This window comes from Engystomops pustulosus, chromosome 7 (genome assembly GCF_040894005.1).
Source record: "Engystomops pustulosus chromosome 7, aEngPut4.maternal, whole genome shotgun sequence".
In the NCBI taxonomy this organism is placed as follows: Eukaryota; Metazoa; Chordata; class Amphibia; order Anura; family Leptodactylidae; genus Engystomops; species Engystomops pustulosus.
The window spans coordinates 45,148,156-45,173,076 of NC_092417.1; the positions used below are offsets into that span (position 1 = coordinate 45,148,156).

General features: G+C 44.3%; 1 protein-coding gene across 2 annotated transcripts; it reads left to right on the plus strand.

Annotated features, from left to right (window-relative positions):
- The first annotated feature begins 2,720 nt into the window (after positions 1-2,720).
- FBXO34 (F-box protein 34) lies at positions 2,721-24,921 on the plus strand. Of its 2 annotated transcripts, none has more exons than XM_072115741.1 (3): positions 2,721-2,960; positions 20,021-20,176; positions 22,269-24,921. In XM_072115741.1, the coding sequence occupies exons 2-3, from the start codon at positions 20,109-20,111 to the stop codon at positions 24,310-24,312; spliced, it is 2,112 nt and encodes a 703-aa protein (XP_071971842.1). In that variant the 5' UTR covers positions 2,721-2,960; positions 20,021-20,108; the 3' UTR covers positions 24,313-24,921. The 2 variants fall into 2 exon arrangements, with proteins under 2 accessions (XP_071971842.1, XP_071971843.1); XM_072115742.1 differs by lacking the exon at positions 2,721-2,960 and adding an exon at positions 19,799-19,939.

The following is a 24,921-nucleotide window of genomic DNA, read 5'->3' on the forward strand; positions in this document are numbered from 1 at the left end:
AGATTCTGATTATACAGGGGGGGGGGGGCTGTATATATTTATATATGTTTAGCTGTATAAAACTGGGGGGCTTCTAAATATAATAAAACTGGAATGGGGAAATCTACTGTATATATGGGGCACGTTACTAATTAAACCAGTAGCTATATGGGAGGATGTATATAGTCAAACTGATGGGGATCTTAATATGGGGGCAAGATATTAATTAAACTGGGAGGAACTATATGGGAGCTGTATATAATTCAATTGGGGGGGGGGGTAAATAACGAGGCCTTTAAATATATGAGAGCAGGGTTTTATAAAAATAAAGAAATTATTATATATATACAGCATATATTAGGGGGTGCTATATATTTACATTGGTCAGGGTAGCACTGTATATAAAATCATATGTAACAGGGTGGGATATATTAGTTATAGGATACAATAGATTATCCTTTGCATCATGTAAACCAAAAGTTTGGGGGGGGGGGGGTTGTATACTGATTGGTGTGCTGTGCATGCTATAATTCCATGTGGCACGGAGCTGAAGATATCTGGCCATGAATTCACCTGTGATACGTCATGGATTGGAGAACCTGGAATAAAGTCCTCCTGATGGAAGAGATTGTCATCTATAAGGTACTAGATGCCACTAATGACTCTCAGAACCTGTAGTCGGTCACACAGTGTCAGTGTCTGTGGGGATTTTACTTGTAAGTAAAGTTTTCAGCATTTACTGAACAGGGAGCCGAGGGGGGGCAGCATTTTAATATTCGCCTCAGGCAGCAAATATGCTAGAATCGGCCCTGCATCTCTATGCAGCTGACGGAGATCGCCGAGCAAATTAATAACAAAAATTCAGAAATTCTGATCATTTCAATTGAATTTCACAGGTACAGGGCAGAGCAAAGGCTGGGAGACTCCTCCAGACATGCTCACAGTAGGATGCACTGGACAACAACAACAAGGGTGGATTTATTCATCCATTGTATTCCTCTTCAGACTGGGAAATGTGTAATGCTTGTAAATGTGTATTTGTTCAACACTTCTACCCCTGTTTATGTACATGACAAGCGCACGTGCAGTAATGGCTGAACTATATACATCCTGACTACTGAGCACCCAATGATTGTTGGAAAATTTATGTTGATAAATCATTTACACTCTTTAGTTATGAAAAAATTCTATATCTGATTGTGGGCCTATGGTCAAATAAATGACAGATCCTCATTGATCAGAGATGGAGTAGAGAAAATCACATGGTCAGGTTTCTGGATGGACTATTTCCAGTTTGTGCCGCATTTAACAAGGGTTTATGGCGCACGCGATCAGATTTTGGCGCAATTGTGCCAACTTTCATGCGACACAAATTAGGGGGTGTGGCCGTCGGACAACCCGACTGATTCAGACTAAGCACGGGATTTAAAATTCAAATTGTGTCGCAAGACAATGCACTCACATACACCGGGAAGAAGAAGGTGAACTCCGGCGGACCTTAGTGAATCGAGCCGGACTTCATCCTCGTCGGACAACGCATCTCGGGGATCGCTGCAGGACCGGGTAAGTAAATGTGCCCCACTGTGTTTTAATGGATCATTGCCCATAGCTGTTATTTTAACAGGACATATGAATTATCTGTTAAGCGGAAAAGGATGTCCTAATGAGAACCGATTTTCACAGATCCCTCATAGAGGCACATGTACCTTTCTTTGGGATAGTGCTCCTGACTGGTCTGCTGGTCAGATTTGTCGGAGTTTTTTACGACTTTTAAACATAAGTCCCCTAAAAATTACAAACAGGTTTCTTTTGCCTAGCAAAAGCAGGTATAGGATTATAACTTTACAAAAAGTTGCAACTTTTACAACTGCAATCAGGTTGATAACTCAGGGAACACTGCAGAAACTTTGAAAGGAGGTTGTCTTAGGCGCAAAAAAAGTCGCAAAAGTTTACATGTGCCCCAAAAAGTCGAAAGAAAAAAATAAGCCAAGCCAAAAATAAGGTACATGTATCCCATAGACTATAGTTTATATGGATCCATGTAAAAGGGATGCCAGATATATGCAAATCATGTGTGAAGATATCATTATATACGTTATTCTTCGATTTTTGCCTTGTTCGTGTGCCGGTAGTCTGAACTCCAAATTTTGAATAGTAATTTTAATTTGTCCCGCGTGGCTTTACACAAAACTTGCCCGAAAGTGGATGTTGTTGGACGGGTTGTGGTTTATCACACCCCCGCCCCTCTCCATAGTGATATATAGTGCACGATGCCGTATTCCAGGGAAAGATAGTACATGTCCTATCTTTTCCCCGGGTACGGAACGGTAGCGGACTGCCCCGTACGGGGCTGTGCGCCCATTGCCGTCTATGGGGGATGTATATACGACATATATATGTCCCCCATACGGTAGTGTGAATGTAGCCTAAAGTTGCAGTTTCCTGCCCCCCTTCCCTAATACCGGGGCAATTGTGTATATACACTACTTTCCCAGTCACCACAGATCTAGTATTGCCCTCTGGGAGCCATGTGTCTTGTTAAGGGCCTGACTACATGATAATTCATAATAAATGATGGAGGTGGGACATGACACTGAGTGCTAGGAGGCGCGCCCCCGTGCCCATGTATAGCTATGGCAGCAATGCGCGCTCCCGCGGACAGGTACGCTCAAGTCAAGAGGGCGATGGAAAGGGGCGGGATAACGCTTGAGTGGCAGCTCAGCCGGACCAATGAGAAGCGGCAGTTGGGTTTGTTCTGGTGACGTAGCGCTTATCTCCTTTCCACCCCATTCCTCTGGTTTCGGTGTCGCTGGGTCGTTATTATATTGTTGTCTGTTCCTCTGAGGATCACATTACCGGAGGATTTACCCCGCCACACCGACCTGAGGAGGCCCGTGCGTGAGGCGCGGGAGAGACGCTGCCCTCCTCGTCCCCTCTCCTCTCCCGCCTGTAGACGCCGCCGCCAGGGGCTGAGAGACAAGGTAAGCGCTGCCCGGGGAGCAGGGAGGGAAGGAGCGGGCTCGGCGACGTTATACGGTTCCTGCATAGCCGGTGCGGCGTGCAGGCCGCAGCCTCGGAGTTTTCTAATCGGCAGGCCCGGGCAGACTACCGTGCACATGGGGGATGTGTGCTGTCATCTCTCCGCTCCTTCATATACAGGAGAGCCGTGTCTGATCCATGTCTGATGATGCAAGGATCCATCCAGGTTAATGAATACATAGCTAGGATCTTCCAGACTGTGGGACCCCCTAGTGCTGCTCTCCAACCTGTGACTCTCCTCTTCTTGGTAGAACTACATATCCCAGCATGCCCTGACAGCAGTGTAGTGTCCAGACAGCTGGGAAGATGCTGTAGACGGTCACTTTGTGCTTTGTAGTCTGTTGCTAAGGAGCAACTAGCAGAATTTTTCTCCCTATACAGGATCTGTAGCTGGCCGTTCAGGTGAGGACTGAATCACTGACCCTGTGCTTGTCAGATTTGAAGGACCGATCCCAGTGCACAGTATAGCACTCTGAGCATCATAGTGATGTACATGGAGTCTCTGCTTCCCTGCCTGTAGCGTAATCATGATCCAACCAGTAAGAAGGGGCTCCTTGCATCATATGTCACTAAGGTGCTTAAAGTCCAGTCCTTTTCACTGTGATCGGTCTGTGAAGTCCGGACACTAGCGTTATTCTTGGACTGACCATGACCGTGTGAATCAGTTGAATGCAGTCCACTATGCAGCCAATCTTGCTTGACTCGGATATGTGTACTTTTCTGTTGGACTGCTGAAGAGTACAGTCTTTGGGTTTTTCTGTCAGTCCCTTACAATTGAAGTGGCTCCATTCATTATATGGCACTAGGAACCCTTGTTATTCTAACAAGGGCTAGTCTGGCTCTGATGGCTGAGAAGATGTATTCGTGGTACAATCCTTTTTAAATATTATCTACCACCTGGATTAAGGATTGTAAACCAAGCACACTTACCTGCAGGTGTGTGCCCCTTCTTGCAAAAAAAAAAAAAGTTTTAAACAATATGCAAATGATCCCGAGGAGCTCCTTACTCCATAGCTGTCCGGACCCCTTAATTTGCATAATTTTCAAAGCCTTTTTCCCTTGAAAACCAGGGCATAAGAAACGAAAAGAAAAGCAGATCCTGCCAGAGGGGACACACACCCGCATAAAAGCTTGGTTTACAACCTTGTGGTAGATTTCCTTTTAAGTGTTTCTACCATCTGTCATGTTTAAAATAGAAAATGCAATCTAGAATTTTCTTGGGTAAATCTGCTCCTGGGAAAACGATGTAACTGTTTTAACTCACACAATATTTTATGACTAAATCAATAATTTACCTAGTTTTGCGGTAAAGTAATGATCACTGTGGGTTCACCTTTATGTCTAGGAGGCTTTACCAGTCAGGAGTGTGAGAAAGCCGGGTGATACCCTGTGTAGTTCTATAACAAGTGCCATCTACCTTTGTAGGGAGTCAGTCAGGTGTAAAATAACATCCAAACCTATAAGTGCTGTGTAGGGGCTCTACAGAAGCAGAAATATCCTCAAATTGATGAAGCAATATACAAATGCACCAGTAGGTGCACAGGGGGCATATCCGATGTGGTAGATTTTGCTACAGATGCCCTAGCTCTCATTAGGATCTTCAGTCTCTACCTAGGAAGCCCTGGGCTCTCTCCTTAGTAGAACCGGAGCACTTGTGGTTGCAGGATCCCCCTGGGGCACTTGCATTCATAATTTACATATACAGACGGTCCCCTACTTAAGATCACTTGGCTTAGACGACCCCTAGTTCAAGACAGACCCCTCTGCCCCCACCATCTCTGGTGAAGCTCTCTGGATGCTTTACTATAGTCCTAGGCTGCAACGATCAGCAGCTGTAAAGTGTCTGTAATGTAGTTTTAATTTTTTGCTGTAATGGATTACCATTTTGAAACTCCAATTGTTACTGGGGCAAACATTTTTTTTTTCTGGATCTACAATTCTAAAATATACAGTTTCGACTTTCATACAAATTCAACTTGAGAACAAACCTATGAAACCCATCTTGTATGTAACCTGGGGACTGCTGGGTACTGTACATAGAGATAATTCTCTGCCTTGATCACAAAGCTACACTTCTGCACCTGGGAAAGACTCTTGGAGCCTATACTAACATGTTGCACATAAAATATGATTCCACCATAAGTTGTGACACTATTAGTATTGTTCCCAAATGCGTCTTGTGTGAACAGCGGTTCTGCTACTGTCCATATACCCTGGTGCGAGATCTGTGCTGTCCAGCGTTCACTACATTTATATAGCTCTGCAGTGATCATTCTCATACCATACCAAAACCCCATAACAGGGCAATACACATTATTTTGTTTTTTAGCGTGGGCTTGTGGCTGTAATGTGTTCCTCTATAACTGGCCTCAGGGAGTGTTTGGGCTCTCCACTGTTGCCATGTAGAAATTCTTTGTTCTCACGGGAGATAAGCGGCTACCATTAGTGTCTGGCACCTTCTTATAATCATATTTCTATAGAGAACACTTACAAATCAACTGTGAGTCATGTGGACATCTTCATATTGTAGATCCATAATACAACACTCACATGGTTACCTCCCCGTGTGTCCAGTTTAACGTAGGGATCTATGGGAAAAGGTTTTTTTGGCAGTGGTTTCGAGCAGAGAAAACGATGGAGGCAAAATAAAGTAACATATGGAGCGCCGGGGGCTTTGTAATATAAAACTTTGCCTTGCCTTATGCTGGAGCTCCTTGTGACCCTGCCGTGGAAATCAGCCAAAAAGTTATGAACCTAAGAGGAAATTTGTAAGTCCACAAATCCAGTCTTGCCCTATATGTGCCCATTATTAGAGGAATTATCAGAGCTTGTGTGTACAAAGCTTTCTACTTGTCTGGATTCTTAATGAGAGCTTTGGAAGTGCCAGCCTTGTTAGCTGTGCCAGCTATTCTATTTGTGGAAAAGTACATTGGTCAGCGGCATACATTTCTACCCGATATCTACAAACGTGCCGCTTCTACATTTGTTCTTAATGTTTGTTCCCTAATTTTACTCCCAGCCTTCAACTCTTTGCAGGTCAGGCATTCAGCGCACTGCAGGTAGGCGGTCACATTGCTGAGCCGCTCTACCCATGACCTTCACGTCTAGGTGACTCACAGGACTCGGCCATTTACATCTGTGTGTTCAAAAGGGAACAATCACTTTCTAACATTGTGTGAATGACATTATGCCAATAACCATGGGGTCTGTCACACGCCTCAGTGTTTGGATCCATGCCGGACGCGCACCAGGTCCAATGCAAATGTATTCATTTTCAGTTTGCAAATATTGAGTATAATCACAATAATATTTGCTCCATTTGTGTCCACAGACTGTTATTTTATTGCAGCTCAGTGCAATTTATTTTGGTTAAAGGGAACCTGTCACCAGGGACCTTATTTTTCACTAAAAACAGATTGTAAAAGCCCATGACACTTGCAGTGCAAAAATGCCTGTCTGCCTTTTCTAAGCCTTTGCATTACAATATAATTGTGTGTGATAACTTATTCTTGCAACCTGACAAAAGTCCAGGGGCTGGACTTTGGTTTAGATGCATTTCAATAAACATGTGGCTTGTCTGTGTTACTCCCTCCTCAGATTTTAGCCCCCACCTTTGTTCTCCTGTACAGCTCCTCCTCCTGCTCCTTCAGAGGTCACAGCCTGGTCAGCCTGACATCAGTGGGTGAGGGACAAGCTGTACGGGAGCACAAAGATGGAGGCAGCCTGTAGCTCAGACAAGTCGCATGTTGTTTTTTGAATGCATTCAAACCAAAGTCCAGCCCTTGGGACTACCCCAGGATTTTGTCAGGATGCAAGAGTAAGTTATAACACACAATTATATTGTAGGCAGAGAGGCATTTTTGCACTACAGGTGTCATGGGCTTTTACAATCTGTCTTTAGTGAAAAATGAAGGTCCCTGGTGACAGGTTCCCTTTAAAGGGAATGTGTCAGAGTTTGGACCATATAGAGCTAAAGTCAGAGCTGTAACCAAAGATGTGTGTGGTGTGGTAGCAGCAGGATTGTAGCTGGACCCTGAGCATTGGTGTATGAGATTTTTTACTGTTCTGCTGCACAGCCCCTCCCCCTGCTGTCACTTCTGTTTGACTATTACAACAGGGGGGGAAGAGCTGTGCTGTGTTCAGTGCTTTAGATTGCTTAAAGCCCAGTTACAATCCTGAAATGCAAATCATTTTTCACAGATCTCTGGATTCTCACAACGCCCACCAAAGGTACACAGCTCTCCACTGTCTGCAGCTGAATATGGACTAACTTTTTATTATAGTGGTAGTAGATAACTGAACAATAATTGAAGGTTTCATAGAAAGGTTTCATGTGATTGGGAAGTGAAGCATTTACAATGGAATAAAATTTGCTTGATACTGACTAGGGTCAGCACCTTTATTTTCGGGCATTGTAATGTGAGTAAAATCCTCTGGATGCTGTGCATTATTTCTGTAGGGGGACCCTTAATATCTTGTGTGTACGTGTGCTTTCACGCACCTATTACCTTGTGGACATGAAATTTGACAATGTTGTGCCGTGCTGTAGAAGATAAGGTCTGCAGTGACTTCTTGTACAGGTTTAGTATGGCGGCAGCCTCTGTGTGCAGCATGTCCCAGCATGTGATTTCTCTCCCAGCATTCCTAGCACAGCGCTTGTATAACCCGGACCCCCAGCAGACCCTGGAATCAGGACACGGTGCTGCACTCACTGAGGACTTGGTCCCCTGGCTTCCTATGTAAGGTTTCACGCAGGAAATGTCATGTTGTGGTGTAATGGAGGAAGTTTACAAGTGCATCTGATGTCTTCTGCCGGGTTTGTCATGTTTCCATAGTAAATAAGAGCAGCTTTTATAGATTGACATCAAAAGATGTTTTTTTCCTTGGGTGATGTCAGTCCTGTGTAAATGTAGTCTGTGTTTATGTGCCATCACAGTGTATAATGTGGAAGAATTATTAGAGCAGTTTGGACATGGCTCAGTTTTTCGCTGCCATGACCCATATTACAGTTTAATTCCCCATCCCCTGCACAGCCTTGTTATGGCTATGTTCACATGCTTCAGGCTCCAGTTTGAAGACTCTCAATAATAATAATTCTTTATTTATATAGCGCACACAGATTACGCAGCGCTGCACAAAGCTTGTCAAATTGCTCCCTGTCCCCCATGGGGCTCACAATCTAAACAACCTAACAGTATGTTTTGGAGTTTGGGAGGAAACCGGAGGACCCAGAGAAAACCAAAACAAACACTCTCATACTCTCATACATTAACATTTGTGACATGGGTAGTGGCAGCATTTCTATGCCTTTCTGTTGTCCTTCAACCATACATATGAATGCTCAACTAAGTGTGAATATTTGGTGCTGCCTTCCTTGTCCTAGGGCAGTGGTGGCGAACCTATGGCAAGGGTGCCAGAGGTGGCACTTGGAGCCCTTTCTGTGGCCATCCCCCTAATTTCACCAAACAGGACCACATCCACCAAATCTTCCTGCAGTACCAAGCAAATTAAGGGATGCTGTTCTCAGTACTATTTTAAAGTGACACCTCATTGGCTGTTTGAAACTGCAGGAAAAGTGAGAAGGTGTTGTCTGAACTGCATTGTCTTTGAGGTCCTCCTGCTGGACCCACTATTCTTCCTGGAGAGAAGCTACAATTACGGTCTGAATTTGCCCACCTTCTTTCAACTGCATTGGTGGCCTCAGGGGCCAATACAATTGAATGTTGTTGAAGAACAGGTAACAATAAGTTACTGCTTGAAATGCCATATTGGCACTGAACGGTAAATAAGTGGATTTTGGTTGTAGTTTGGGCACTCGATCTCTGAAAGGTTCACCATCACTGTCCTAGGGTCTGCTGTTGTGTGGAAGTCTGGACACCCTGTACACACTAGATCAGTGGTTCTCAACCTTTTTAAAGCTGTGATCCCGCAATTCCGTTCCTCATGTTGTGGTCACCCCAAACCATGTACAAGAATATAACTACTACAGTACTGCCCCCTTTGTACAAGAAAATTACTTCAATACTGCCCCCTATGTAAAGCAATATAATTACTATAATACTGCTCCCCGCAAGTCTCCTCTTCCTCTTCACCTCACTCAGCCCCCCCATGTCTGCTACCCCCTCCTCACACAGAATTCCACCCAGGTATTGCCCCCCTCCTTTTGCCCACCCCCTAGTCTTGACACCCCCCCCCCCCCCCCTCACCTCTCCCCCACGCAAAGTTCCCTCCTAGATCTTACCAAGGATCCCCACAGGTCTAGTCCTCCATCCTTTTCCTCCTCTTCACTGTCATCAGCCCTGCTGTATGTGATTGAGAAGCCGGAGGGTCATGTGATGATTACATCATCACAGATCCTTTAGCTGGCAGGCTGTAGAGCCTGTATTTCTTTAGAGATACAGCTGGTATAGGGACCCCAGATGATGTCATTCAAGGTCCCGCTGCAACTAGTGTGTGCATAATGCACACTTTTTTTATCACGTTTTTGCTGCAGTTTCGTGGCTATGATGGCTTTAGGCGACCACTGTTTTTATCGTTCGACCCTTGTCGAGTGTTCAACTCACAGGTTGAGAACTGCTGCACTACATGGTCCTACCAAGGTTGGTTAATCTTGCTTAACCACTAAAAATGGATGTACATCCGGTAACAAGCGGTCTCTTTCATACTTACTGAGACTCCCAAGCCTGTCAAGTCAGGCTGATCCTTAATGGGTAACAGATCAACAGTAAATCCCAATACAAGCAGTTCCCGGGTTACATATAAGATAGGACCATAGGTTTGTTCTTAAAGGGAACCCGTCACCACTATTTTCACAAATACAGGTGGTGACAGGTTCCAATAGAGCTCTAGTAACTATCTGACACCCTGCTTGTAGCTAAAAATTATTCCACTGAGATTCACATATATTCAACTTTATAGTTTTACCTGGTAACTAAGCATGGCTACAGCGAGTCCAGGTGGGCGTGGCCTCCTCAGGCTGAGTCTAGCAGCTTTTCTCCATACCTATTGCTGTATGCTGCTATAATGTCATGTGACCAGGGTGACCTCATCGCAGGTCCTATAGCTTTTGTAGCATTAGGAACTGTACACTAAGCACATATGTCATGAAATCACAGCATATTTTATCACATGAAATCACAGCAGCCTGCATGCAGAGGAGTAGAAGTCCATGGAGACTGCTGTGATTGTTTTATGTTGTCTGATATGCATATGGTGTATAGTTTTCATATTAAGTAGCTCACGGACCTTTGATGTCACCCTGGTCACATGACATTAGGCCACTCCCCCGTAGATTCTCTCCCAAAGCTGCATAGATACCAGGCAAGATTATAACTCTGATTTTATGGGGATCTGAGGGGAACAATTTTTAGCTACAAGCAGGGTGTCAGATAGTTACTAGAGCTCTATAGGAACCTGCCACTACCTGTATTTGTGAAAATAGTGGTGACGGGTTCCCTTTAAGTTGAATTTGTATGGAAGTCGAAACTGTATAATTTATAATTGTAGTAACAGACAAACATTTTTTTTGCCCCAGTGACAATTGGAGTTTCAAAATTTTATGCTGTAATGGGACCAAGAATTATAAATAAAGCTTCATTGCAGACACATTACAGCTGATCATTGCAGTCTGGGACTATAGTAACATCCAGAGACTTCACCAGAGCTCACAGTGGTGAGAGGGGTCTGTCTGTAACTAGGGTGTTTTTAAATAGGGGACCGCCTGTATACTGAAGTACAGTAATATTGCAGTATGAGGTATTATATGGAGTAATAAGACCACCCCCGAGGTTTAAATCCCTGTGATCAAAGTTCAAATCACCCCCATTCCTGGAACTGCTATGAAAATATATACAATCCTAAACCTGTTGGGTATTCCTGCCTCCTAAAATGTCTGAACTTTCAAAATATAAAAAGTTATTCCCTGCAGTGAACCCGGTAACAGAAAATGGCACCACACTTTTTTGAAACTGTGGCCATGCACTGATGATCCTTCCCAAAATGGTGGCCACCTGCACTTCCTGCATGCCCTTTTATAGTGTTAACTCTGTGAACGTTACCTGGCATTGGGGGGGGGGGGGGAGCGGGGGAGGAGAGAGAAAGGTGAACCAAACTGGCAAAGTTCAGTGTGAAAGTGGGTGAGTGTCGTTTGGAGTTCACAGTAAAAGCCCTCAAAACAAAACCTACAATAAAATGGCTAAAATCAATTTCACTTTGACAATTTTTCCAGCTTCCAGGTACATGGAATAGTAGATGCTGATGCTGGGAAGTACAATTTGTTATGCAGAAAGTAAGACGCATACAGATCCTTACTTAGTGATGGATTTTAAAAGTAGAGGAGCAAAAAAACAAACACAAGGTTAAAAAACGGACATTGTCGGCAAGGGGTTAATGTATAAGATCCTACACTCCAAAACCTACTGGTAGGTAGATTAGATTGTGGGCCCCATTGGGGACTGATTTGGCAAGCTGTGTGCAGCGCTGTGTAATCTGTGTGCGCTATATAAATAAAGGAATTATCATTTAGAGTAGGTACTTGTACTGTATGTGTCTAGTGTTATACACACGGCCATAAGGATGGATCTCCATCAGGAGGATCTTTTACTATAACGTCGTGTTTGTCGCTGCTGCTGGTCACGATGAGATGTAATATGTAACATAGAAGTAAGGTTTGGCAGCAGAGCGCGTTGTACATGAATAACTTACACAGATCTGTCTTTGACTGGGAAAGGGAGATCTGTATCTGGTTCTCCAACCTGTTACTACACCCATGAAAAGCGAGTTGTGTAACTGCATCTGGAGCCTGGGACTGAATTTGGAGAATAAATAATGTGTGTAGTACAGAGAGTAACAGCCAAGCTCTTAGTAATGGAGGGGGGTGCGGATTTATGCTTTGCCTAATGTGCATCTATACCGCTTGTGAATAGGACGTCCAAAGTTGTACAGGATCCCATGGGGCTACAGGAAAGACTCTATAGGCGACAATCTCTACAAATGGCGCTGTGATGTGATAATGTTACAGGATGGGGTCCGCCTCGTGTGACACAACTGTTTAGTGTTTGGATTGCTCTGTGTTAGTGTTGAGTAAACCTCTTGTAGCACTTCTACAGGGACATGGAAAGAAAGCTGCAGGGGCTGCATGTGCCTCCATGAGGTCTGAGCCACGGCAATGATGGTGTATCAGCAGATAACAGGCAGCATGACAATGGTGCAGGTGATCTCAGCATTGTCATGTCAAATGTAGGGAGAAGGGAAAGGTTTTACTGCTGATGTGTAACGTGTCACACATCAGGCTGGATAACAAATATGGGTATGTCATGGGTTTACCATTTCCTGGTCAGTGATGACACCCGCAATAGGTGCAATAAGTAGTTAATTCAGGTAAATGGTGCCCCCCTCATAAGTCAAAATGCCTACTCTGCAAGGCTGCATGGGAGGTGAACTTGGTTTTTTTTTCCACGGAAGGTCCACAAAAATGCTAGGAAGTGATTATCAAACTTTTACATTTTTTTTTAATAAAAGTAAACACTGTGAAGGGAACCTGTCGCCACATTTTTCACATATACAGCTAGTGACCGGTTTACAGCGAGTTATTTTTAGTTAAAAATTGCTTCCCTCACATCACCTTAAAGAGGACCTGTCTCCTATAAAAACGGCACTAGGAGCTGCTTACTAAAGTAAGAAAAAGTAAGAAAACCAACGCTAGAAGACTGCTGCAAATTACACTGGAAACGGCCCACCATAGCAGTCCGGCGTATTCATGAAAGGAAGGTCCAGCTCTTCCCTGGATCGTCCCTCCCTCTCCATAGGCCAGCAGTGACTGCAGTACGTCATGTGGCAGTCACCGCTCCTAAACCCGCCCCCTCATGATTACACTGGACCGCTTCCATCACGGTCCGGCGTTTCTAGTGTACAACGCGGCAGTGTCTGCTAGCTTTATCTGGGGTCTCCAGTAATGCTAGCAGTGTAACACTGCTGCATCAGTTTTAGCACTAGGAGCCGCTTACTTTAGTAAGCGGCTCCTAGTGCTATTTTTATAGGTGACAGGTCCTCTTTAATATCAACTTTGTTAGATTACCTGGCATACGGCCAGGAGTCAGGGAGGGTGTGTCCTGCTTGGCTGCAAAATCTACCCTGTGTGTATATCTGATCACATGAAATCGCAGCATGCCTCCATGGAGGATGGGAAGGGGTAGAACATGGATGGAGCCATGCTGTGAAGTCATGTGATCAGATATATTCATGGGGTAGATTTTGCAAATGGTAGTGGGTAAAAGGACCTTAGATGAGATCACCCTGGTCACATGATATGAAGTGCTGAATTGTCACTAGCTGTATTTGGGAATAATGTGATGATGGGTTCCCTTTTAAATGGGGATCCTTTTTACATAAAGCATGGATTTTAAAAACTATGATTACCTGGGTTGGAAACTTACCCGTGGTTGGGCAGAATGACAATGTATGTCTAGGGAGTGAGTTTTTTATGACCTCCTCAATACCAGGGATAACTTGCTGATTTGTGGATGTCCCGTTGATGAGAATAGGGGTTTTTTGTACCCTAAAATGACCAGAGCAGCTGTAGTGGAGTGTAATGGAGTGGTAGCGCATGTCCCAACTAATTGTCCACCCAAATAGACCCCAGATTCACTGACCCTTGTATGTCCCGGCCAGTAGACCCCTGATATGATATAGTGTCTGGTGTATCGGGCACCGCACCCACAGATAATGTTTCTGCTGAGTCCCTAGTTCTGGTTATAACTTTATAATGCCAGGATTGTAAAGCACCTTTCCATCTTCTGATCGCTTACATAAGAGGTCACAGGTCTCTGGGATTGCCTTCTCCATCCTCCTCTGGGGAGGCTCGGCTTCTTTTCTGATGACATAAGTGATGTTTACTACTATGTCATAAAGCTAGAAGGTTTTCTTCCTAGGGTGAAATGTTCTCCTGCCGTGCACTTGGTGCCACACCTAATTACATTACACAATGTACATTCATGTCATTCCTCCATACTCCTGTGTAGCTCTGGTTACAGATAACAAGCGCTGTCACCACACCCTCCTGCTAATGTCCTATCTTCATGCTGCTCCACAGCTTCAGACGTGTCATTGAGACTGGTGTTAGAAAGTGAATAAGGCAAATGATCACCTCTGAGGAGTGGCCCAGAAGACGTTACTGGCCATTGTCCAAAATGTGTCCTTCAGCAGCCTTCAATTATGTCTTTATACTGATTACCTGGAAAATTGCATAACATGTAGATGGTTGGTGCATAAGAGATGCTCAGTTGTCTGCAGCACATCTCATTGTGTATGTAGAGATGTGCTGCAGATAATTCACTGCAGAGAAATGTAGCAGGAGCTATTGGTAATTTACTTTGTCCCCAGGCCACATTGCATGAGTATAACCAGGCCACAACAACGCGTGATGAGTGTTTACTAGCATATGAGCACATTGTCCAAGGATAGGTCATCAATAAACCCGTTAAGAGTTTGTATGTTCTCTCAGTGTTTGCGTGGGTTTCCGCCGGGTCCTCCGGTTTCCTCCCCCACGCTCCAAAATATATTAGTAGGTTGAATAATTGTGAGCCCCATTGGGGACAGGGACTGATTTGGCAAACTGTGCAGCGCTGCGTAAACTCTGAGCACTGTATAAATAAAGGAATTATTATTAATAGTAGTAGTAGTATTGTACCAAGTTATCCTCTATCCACAGGGGGTAACAAGCTAATTGGTGGTGGCGTGACTTTCGAGGTCAACCATAATTTCTGACACTCCCATAATATTTCATGGAGTGGCAGATCTGTTCTAATGTTTGCTGGGGGTTCCCCCACGCCCGTGCCCGCCTGTGCTTGGGGGTAGGGGGTTCCGCTCAATCTTTTTTTCCCCATTATACTGTTAATAGCAGATAAGATTTAAACTAGGTACAACCCCTTTAATGCTCGGTATTACCTAAGCTTTGTGGTAGAACTTGAGCATTACAGAGAATGCAGAGCTTTCCTGTGTTTCCCTTGCCTTCCTCCTTTTCTGTCTTCTGAGTTCAGCTGTGCTGCTTCTGGTCTCTCTAGGACGATGAATAAAGTCTTGCACATGTAAGTTACTGCTGTGGTCAGGTAGTCTACAATGTGACCACAATGTTTACAGCGGAGGGTGCGGCACAGCGCATACATACATGGTCATACAAGGCTTGTCTAGCCTGTGTACATTTCCATGAATTATATATTCCTCCCTAACTAAAAGAATCTTTATAAATACCAGGAGGAGGATGGAAACTGTTGAAAAGTTATATTTAATGTAATTTATTTGCATTATTTCTGCAAGGTGCTACAAGGTAGGGAGCATATAACATGTCACCCTATGGGCACCCTCAGTCCACCATAGCCACATCAGGGGTCAGTGTTATATCATGTGCCTGGTACATCAGCCATGTGAAACGCCTCTCCAGGATGTGTGGCCTTTAACTCTATTAAAAGCAAAGAGAAAGTTGTCATCTCCATAACTCAGATTTTCCTATATCCTAGTAGCAGATTCCAAGATTGTTTAATGTGGTATACACCCATTTTATTTGGCCGGCTTCACCGCTGCCATGAAAATAAAGTGGATTGTTCTCATCAGTGTGTATGTTCTTTGGCAGAGTCTGTGAGTACCAATAATAATAATACAGCCGTGGTCTTTTGGCCTGTTTGTTATAGCGTCTGATAGAATTAATAACTTGTAAAAATATTGTGTCTATTAACATGGATAAAATATATATATAATATTTATATATACGGTCTTACTAAGGAACATAAACGGCACCACCCTTTTACATAGCTTGAGACTGGTATTGCTAATCAGCCAAATGTAATAGCCGAGGTTCCAGTTCTCATACTAGTTGAATTTTAGACGGTCAACCATTGTTTGTAATTTCACCATGTACTTGGATTACTTTGATCGATCCACTTTTAAGTATAAGGATAAAGGTTATGAGTAATAAAGGGGAAAACTGTAGGCTCATTGTATCCATGAATTTAGAAGTAGAATTTGGGCTTGTGCAATGACTTCTACAGCTATGTGCATAATGGTAGTGTGACATAGCTGATGCTTCCATTTGACCGGTAATGGATAGGCATATTGTACAGTCACACAGGGAGTTTTGGAAATGTTAAGATTACTTCTTACTTATATTTTTTAAGAAACTTTTAAGTGAATGGTGTCCTGTTTGCAACTTAAATGTTTACAAAGGCTCGCTCTGGAGCAACTTGAACAGTGATGGCGAACCTTTTAGTGGCCGAGTGCCGAACCTGCAGCCCTAAACCCCCCTTATTTATCGCGAGGTGCCAACCAAAAATTAAAGCAGTAACTTATTGCTCCCTGCTCTTCAACAACATTCCATCATATTGGCCTCCTGAGGACAAGATGGATAATTTGCATAATTTGAGCTTCTGTCACTCTGTACACAAAGAATTGTGGGGCCAGCAGAGGGTCTTCCAAAGATAATTCGTCCCTGTCTACTCATTCTCCCTCTTCCTACATACCCAAGTAGCGAAGTAAGTATCACTTAAAAGATGCTGCTTTCAGTCATATATTTAAGTTGCTTGGAACTGCAGGAAGATTCTTTGAGTCCTGTCTGGTGTGCTAGGGTGATGGCCCGGGTGCCCACAGAAAGGCCTCTGAGTGCCGCCTCTGCCACCCGTGCCATAGGTTCGCCACCACTGCCATAGACGTTCAGATATTTTGCCATAAAGAATGCTGTGCCATTTTTCTGCTCATTTTTCCTGTATCTGATGTCTGTCCTCTTCAGACAGATAAGGAGGCTAAAGACAAACTTTCCATACCTAGACTATCCAGGGACTGTCTGTTATGAGTGAAGTCATTAGACAATTTCTCAGGTTCCTTTTCTCTCTCAGCTGTCAGTGGATACAGGACAGAAAGCTGATTTACACAAACTGCTTAAATAAATAAAGATGCAGAGGAGAAAGGTCACAGGAACTGATTTCTTTACTAAAGTTTACTATTGTCACTATTGATCTATACATATAAAAATCTATTCTCTGGGATAGGAGTTTGGCGCTGGGTAGACAGAGCTGTGCTGTTATCTGGACACGTTATGGTGGCGTTTAACAGTGGAAATGTTTGGATGTGTAGTTTTGTATACATGGATATTTATGTCATTCAGAACATAGGTAAGTGTGATTTTCGTATAGGCCTCTGCGGTTCCTGTCCAGTGTTATGGTACCTGCCTGAAAACAAGTCTCCTATGAAGCCAGATATTAGAAGGCCGTTGTCTTGTGACGTTGTCACCGCACTGTCTAGACTGTGTGACCTTTGGATGTGTGTACACCTATTCAGTACTTCTTTATAGGTGATAGCGAGCAGTAAATAAGGGAGGAGGCATGCTGTATGACTGTGGATCAAGCGATTTCTTCTGTAGTACAGCATTTTGTAGAGGCTCGCCCTATCTGCTCCACACTTCACTTCCCCCGTGTCGCTAGGATCGGATGTAGCTGTGTGTTATATATGAAAGCATCCTCATGTCTACATCTGTATGTTCACTTTGGACTGCTAAATTGTGATATAATAAAGTGGACCAGAAATTTGCTATGGCCTCCTTCCTTCTAAAATCAACTTTTAAAATTTATGCTAATCAGTCAGAAGGGCTCCTGGGGCTGTTACTAGCGCCCATCTTTGCTATAGAATCAAAGTATAGCTCGTGCTTGGTTTATGGTAGATTTTACTCCTGAATTTGATCCCTGCCTCTTCTCATACCATACAGTATCTGCACCCCAGCGCTGCTGTGCTCCGCCAATTTGTGTGGGTGCCAGATACTGCAGGTGCACCAATGAATTCCTAATGATCAATCCAAGTGATGCGTCATAGGAGTAAAGTCGCTATTTATTGGCCAACCGCAGATTTAATGGGTTTATTGGCTTCATAAATCCTCATCAGTTTGGATCAGTGTATATGGGTGAGAGGAGCACGTTGACCAGTTTTGTTTCTGTAAATTCCCATATTCTAACCTGTCCTGTACCGATCCATAATTTCTGCTCCGGTTCCGGGGCTTCCCACTGCTGTGACCAATCATGGAGTGTAAGTGGGAATGGTTATCCGTAGTATGTGTAAACTATTCCTGTTCCTGACTACTAAGAGTAAGACTGCAATCTATAATGTGTGTAAGTTTAGTGATTGAGGGGTTGTCTGCATGACACGGGGTCCTAGAAATCCGTTTATTCTGTATTCCCCCTTCAGTGCGGCGAACTGTAGCAGTGACCCTTTGAGTGTTAATACCTTTCCTTTTACACTTGCACATTAATAATTCACTAACAATAAAAACCGGTCCTTGATCGTCCGGTGACATCAGTAAAAATGAAATGGGAGTTGAGGTGAAAGTTGGCTTCAGGGTGTGACTGCTAATCCCTTACATACAGTCTGTAACCTTCAACCCTGTACATTGTACATCTGCCCTCAGCACAGCAATATCTTTTTTCAGGATTTGCACTGGTTCCCCTCCTCTTTATAGGGTTTTGTGTTCCTGCTTTGGGTTGTCTCTATAAGGTCTTAAATTTTGCCCTGATCTATTCCTATAGATCAGTGGTGGCAAACATTTGGCACGGGTGCCAGAAGTGGCACTCTGAGCCATTTCTGTGGGCACGCAGACCATTGCCGCAGTTCACCAAATATGACCAGCAACTTAAGAGATGCTGTTCTCAGCGCTATTTTAAAGCGACACCTCATTGGCTGTTTGTAACTGCGGGAAAAGTGAGAAGGTGCGGACAGAACTGCATTGTCTTTGGAGGTTCTCCTGCTGGACCCACTATTCTTCCTGTACAGAGAGACCCTGCAGAGAAGCTATAATGAGAGCATGAATTTGCCCTCCTTTTAATTGTATTGGTGGCCTCAGGGGCTGATACGATTGAAAGATGTGGAAGAACAGGTAGCAATAAGTTACTGCTTAAAATGCCATGTTGGAACTCCACGGTGAATAAGTGGATTTGGTTTGTAGTTTGGGCACTCAGTCTGTAAAAGGTTCGCCATCACTGCTATAGATTCTAGTAGGCAGGGTGTACATGCGCCGGTGTAAAACACAAGTGCTGTGTAGCTTATCTCCATGTGGTCTGTTTTGTGCCTTTTAATTTGTCCTATCCCTTTAAGAGCTTGTTCTCTGGTTTGAGACAGTTTGACTGCATTTCATAACCTATTAATCATTGCCAGCTCTTGAAGATGATTTCCTAGTCCCTCCTTTATAATACACCTGCACCTCACCAGATGAATTGCCTATTATAAATCCTCCCTTCCTCGCTCATTGCCCTACATGGCAGCAGTCACCATGTTGTCGTTGTCCTTGTGGTCCTGAGCAGCACCGCGGCTGCTCCTGTGTTCTGCGGGATTGTGATTTCCCTGGAAACTGTCCCGGCCTTTGGAAACTCAGTGTAGGTCCTGCGGAGCCGGCATCCCGATAACCATGTGATGAAGAGGTTTGTGTGACCCACATCTCCCGACTCCTTATGACATCTGACTTGCTGTCTTGTAAAGGCCTTATACACAGTGCAGAGATCCTTCTGCAACATATTCTCCCAGGGTCCGGGTCCTGCTGTGTGCACGCTGACCAGGTGTGATGAATTGCAGGAGACATCCCCCATCCTGCAGCGTTGGGCTCCTCATCTGAGTGTCACAGGAATGTGAAGTGTCAGCCTCGCCGGCTGTATTTATAGGCCCCTGGCAGATTCCTTGCAGTCACAAGTGTTGAGTTGTGGAAATCTTCAGTGGGGATATTTTTAAACTTGTTTTCTGATTTCCCCAAAAATAGATCCCAGAGTGTAAACAAAGAGCTAGCAGTCACTACACGGCACTTACACCTCACGCTGTATAGGCAGAGCTGTGTTCCTATATGTAGCCAGCATATGAGTGATTTTCATGTATTGTGATTATTTCTGGATAGTTTCATTAGAAGGTAATGGGATTGTTCACTATAGCAGGTCTTTGTATCCCTTTGGTCTTATTGAAGGTCTCATTTCTATTTGTGTTTCCACAGGTCACCCCCACATTGTGACGGACAGTGCGGCCCCCCATAAGCACCATGGACTGGCTGTGACGACACGCCTTGTGTGCAGGCAGCTAGGATGAGTTCCAGCAGAGCCAGCCTCCACAGGGAACCACTAAAATACCACTCCTATCAATATGTCAAGCGGTAAGTGGTTTTTGGGTCGTTGTTTGCACCTATTTAGATTGGTGAGGAGTTTAAGAGGTTCAATGTTTCGTACATTGGTCCTATTGGAATTTCGGACGACTGTGCTTGGTGTGTGAATTAGACTTTACAGTGGCCGGATTTCATGTACCGACTACAATGCAGAGGATAAGACTCCGAGCATCATAGTGATATGACACAAGGAGCCCCTTCTGCGTTCAGTTGTCCAAGACTGCCCTTTAACTCATTTTTCTGCTGGTTTGTTTTTAGGAAATCCCATTAAAGGAACACTCCAGTCACCGCTGATTCATTGAATTATAACTACTGCAGGGAGGAGCAGGTCTCTAGGGTCTAGCAAGGTTCTAGGAATACAATGACAATGAGTCCTGCTCCTCCCTTCAGGCCCTGCAGCATGCATTAATTAATGATTTAGCTGTCACTTGATTGTTCCTTTTAAAAAAGGTATCCATCTCTATTCAACTTCTGCAACCCCAGTCATGTGGGCTGTCTCACGGAGCAGCCCAAATCATGGTGGTCACCATTGAAAATGCGCCCACGTGTCTCTGCTACAGAAGTTGAAGCTTTTCTAAATTTGATTTCTTAAAAAACCAACCAGCCAATATCCTGGACAAATAAATTCTTGTATTGTGTACAGTGTGAGCTGCAGCAGCTGACCCCAACCTGATATGTGGAAACCTGCTGACAGGTTCCCTATCGAAAATTTTAACCTTGTTGATGGTAAAATAAATTGGTGCAAAATAATGAATTTGTTCTTTGCTATTTTGTTACTCTTAATTAGTCTTCTTGTTGAGACTTATTTTTTTCATAGAAACTTGTCATTTTGGAGCTATGCCCAAAAAGCGAAAATTGTCAGACAACCCTCTACAAAGAGCTCCAGGGTAAATGCTGGGTCTCTACCAAAGTATAGTGGATATACTGTTATACTGCCACCCCTTGTGCAGATGCCTGGCCTGGATATGTATGGCGGGGGATTGTCAGCGCCTATATCTTTTGATTATTTTCCCTTTTACCTACTAGTGAACTGTGATTTCTGTTTGGTTCCCCTATTAGTCAGGTACGGGCAATAAGCCAAAGTCTCACACGTTCTGCCGATCTTTCTGTTGTGTCTTAAGCCCAAGGAGCGGTCAGACATCCTTGTTTGCTTTCAAAGGGAAAAATAATTCTATTGGTTATGTCTTTCTCTTACAATGAACCCAAACAGGACAGCTGAATGCCAACCACACTAATGGCCGCATAGTTATGGTGTATATGCCCAGACCCCTTAGCTGACCCCTGATCCTGCGAGGAGCATAGCAGTGCTCTGTGGAGTGAGGGGCTTATTACTGCAGACAGGGGTGGGAGTTTGCTGATCAAGCCAGTTGTGTACACATGGGAGGGGATGGGGGCATGGAAAGGACCCAGAATGGGACACACAATTCTTAGTCTTGGTTTTAATTGTTGAAATAAGACCAAAATGAAGAGATTGTGTATTTTGTTATGATTCGTGTACATGTCATTCACACAATGGCCTGTTCTGCATTTGGATGTATCTTCTGCCATCACATACTGATACACAGGCTGTATAATGGCTCAAGTGACATTTTTGCAAATAAAGAACAAGGCCGATGTCACTTTAGACACTCCTGCATTCTATAGCACCCAGACCATGGTTCTGATTTCAGATTAAAGAGGAAAATCTCATCTTTCAAATCACAGGTGTGTGATTCTGTGGGCTCCAGAACTGTAGATACAGGCAGTTCAAAGAAAAAGATGGGAATTGGATCTTAATCTGCATCTCGCATGCCCACCCATGACTTCACCTGCCCAAAATCTCTAGAACCACAAATAATTCTCCAAATTATAGATGACTAAAGTGATGTCCCCCACCAACCTATGAGCCTAACTCCTCTCTGCCAAAAGAGTGGGACAATGCTAGAAGTAATATTGCATACTCTTACTGCGGGGGCTGGAGGTGTCTTGGTCAGCAGTAGATCTCTGTGAGGCACACACTTGGCTTGAATGGTTTCTAGTTTTACATATGATGTACTGCATGTGACAAGGTGAGACTCACTGTGGTGTCTGTATCTTCCTGCAGGGCTTCTGGAATGCATCTAAAGCCATATCACAAGATACAGAAGAAAGAATCTCTACTAGAAACCAGGTCAAACAAAGGCATGCATCTAAACAACCAAAGCTCTGCTAAAGAAGAGAAGTGTAATGTCTCCACCAAGAATTGTTTACCCTGTACGGACAATCCACCCCGCAGGCCGCTGGGCACTCTGTCTCAGAACACCATGTGCAATACAGCGGGGATGAGCCCTGACAACAGCTTCGAGGTCAAAGTGAAGAATGTTCCACCTGCAACCATCCATCAGGGTGAGGAAGGAGACGTCCCGTTGGATAGCTGTGCACTCATCAAGCCTGGAAACACCAAGGAGAAGATTGCCTTTTTTGCCTCTCATCACTGCAGCAACAATAGGAACAGCTCAATGAAGATTAAAAACACTGGGGATATGAGCGGCAGAGCTGCTAAAAGGAGAAAGAAATCCGTGGATCTTAAACGTGTCAAGAACCACCTGGAGAAGATACAGGAAGCACAGAAGAAGTGCCTCCTCTCAGAGACTTTCTCAAGTGGCGTTGAAGACTGTTCAATCAGTTTTGTCACTGATGGCGATGGCATTCTTCCTGGAAGACCCCCTTCTGTCATAGAGATGGTGGCATTTCTAGAGCAGAGAGCAAGTGCGTTGCTTTCAGATTGTGCTAAACCCTTTTCCAACTCCTGTCCTTCGAAATCTACTGGAACGTCTAAATGTGCCCTTCCCACTGTATCAATAATGTCACTCGGAGGTAGCGAAAACGCTTCTGATAAAGACAATGGCGAGAAAGCTGAACTGGAATCTGTGTGCGTCTTGGAAATGGTTGCTAAACTGGAGTCCGAATGCTTGAGGCGCCAGAATGATCGCGAGGCCGGGGGACTCTCGAGGAACAACAGCTTCCGGAGAAACGTTGGGCGGATGCTGCTTGCTAGTGGCTCACAGCAAGGAGCCGGTCATCCTCACAATGACACGTCCGATGCCGAACAACACTCGGCCGCTGTTGGGGTGGAGAACGATGTCCCTCAGGATGAGGGAGACCTGGAAGAGGAAAACTGTGCTCCACCTAAGCCTCTAGACTCCGAGTCTTTGCCAGCCATGGAAGACTTTTTTGTGGCCAACGTAGACCTTGAACTTGTGAGGGAGACGTATATGAAAATGAGGTGTAGGGGTGATATTGCAATAACTGTGGATCCTTGTAAATTATCTATTTCTGTCTGTATAAAAGCTGTTGAATGTGTCCCTGATTCTTATGAGAGTCAGAAGGTGAATGATGGTGCAGCTGAGGAAAAGGTGGAGCGTTCAGATAGGATCCCTGATCCCGGAGTAGGACACACACAGGACAAAGCTTTATCAGGGGACCCTTCCCCGGGGGTCTTATTCTTTCAAAGTGATGAAACCGATGCAAACCATGCACATGTACGGATTACCCCGGAGGTAAAGTCGCAGGCAGGCGCAGGCCAGGGGAAGCATGCCTTTGACAATAGCTCTGTGATCGCACAATACGCGGTCTCTATATCCTCACTCGGAAACGTAACTCAGGTACTTGACGCATCCTCCGTAAAGAGGCAGGTGTCTCACGATTTTCTCGAGACCAGATTTAAGATCCAGCAGCTCTTGGAGCCTCAACAATACATGGCTTTCCTCCCCCATCACATCCTAGTGAAGATATTCAAATATCTTCCCACCCGATCTCTTGCCGCCCTTAAATGCACTTCCTGCTATTTCAAATTCATTATCGAACATTACGACATCCGCCCGTGCGACTCGCTGTGGGTGCGGGATCCGCGCTACAAAGACGACCCTTGCAAGCAGTGTAAGAAAAAGTATGCGAGAGGCGACGTGTCCTTATGCCTATGGCATCCCAAACCTTACTGCCAAGCTTTACCTTACGGCCCGGGTTTTTGGATGTGCTGTCACATGTCTCAAAAAGAGAGCCGTGGCTGTAGGGTGGGGCTGCACGACAATCGCTGGGTGCCCGCCTTTCACAGCTTTAACCGAACAGTCTGCAAGAAGTCGAGAGAGTCCGAGCTGGAAGACGACTAAGAACGTGAGCGGGAATCGTACTGGTCTCGTAGATAAAGATTTTCATGCCCCATGCTGTTTACATTGTATATAATCATGAGGTTTGTTTGTTTTTTGTTTGTTTTTTTCGTGGGGTCGCGAAACTGCACATTCTTTAACACAAGAGCCTTTACTTTTTTCATTTATTCAACTGGATATTCGCCCTTTTATGTAAATACCGCCGAATAGATGTACATAGAGAAATCTATTGCTAGCTGAAGCCACCTAATCTTCACAATGCAGCTATGGAAGTTGTCTTGGCTATTGTTGTGCGTGTGTACGGATGGAGGTTTTTTTTTTTTTTGTGCGTGGCTGTTTTTGTTTTTTGTTCTTTTTTTTCCCATTTTAAGTGTCTTGTTAAATCTGTATATCCTGTACAATGTTTCTATAAAAGAAAAAAAACCTCTAAAATATATAGGGCTTGAAGCATTTAAAATGTTTATCATTGGTTTAACTGGAGAGCGTTGTACTGAGAACTGGCACAAAGCGTCTGACATACTGTGACTTATTGTATAGTGGCAAACTATGAGCGGAGGATATTGTCTGGCTTTACTTCAATAAAAATGTGCATCCTGAATCTCGCTGAACGCA

Bases quoted from the DNA above. Each gene is read 5' to 3' on its own strand.
- FBXO34 (XM_072115741.1), top strand. From the start codon at position 20,109: ATGAGTTCCAGCAGAGCCAGCCTCCACAGGGAACCACTAAAATACCAC. The intron at 20,177-22,268 runs GTAAGTGGTTTT...ATCTTCCTGCAG, and splicing joins TCCTATCAATATGTCAAGCG to GGCTTCTGGAATGCATCTAA.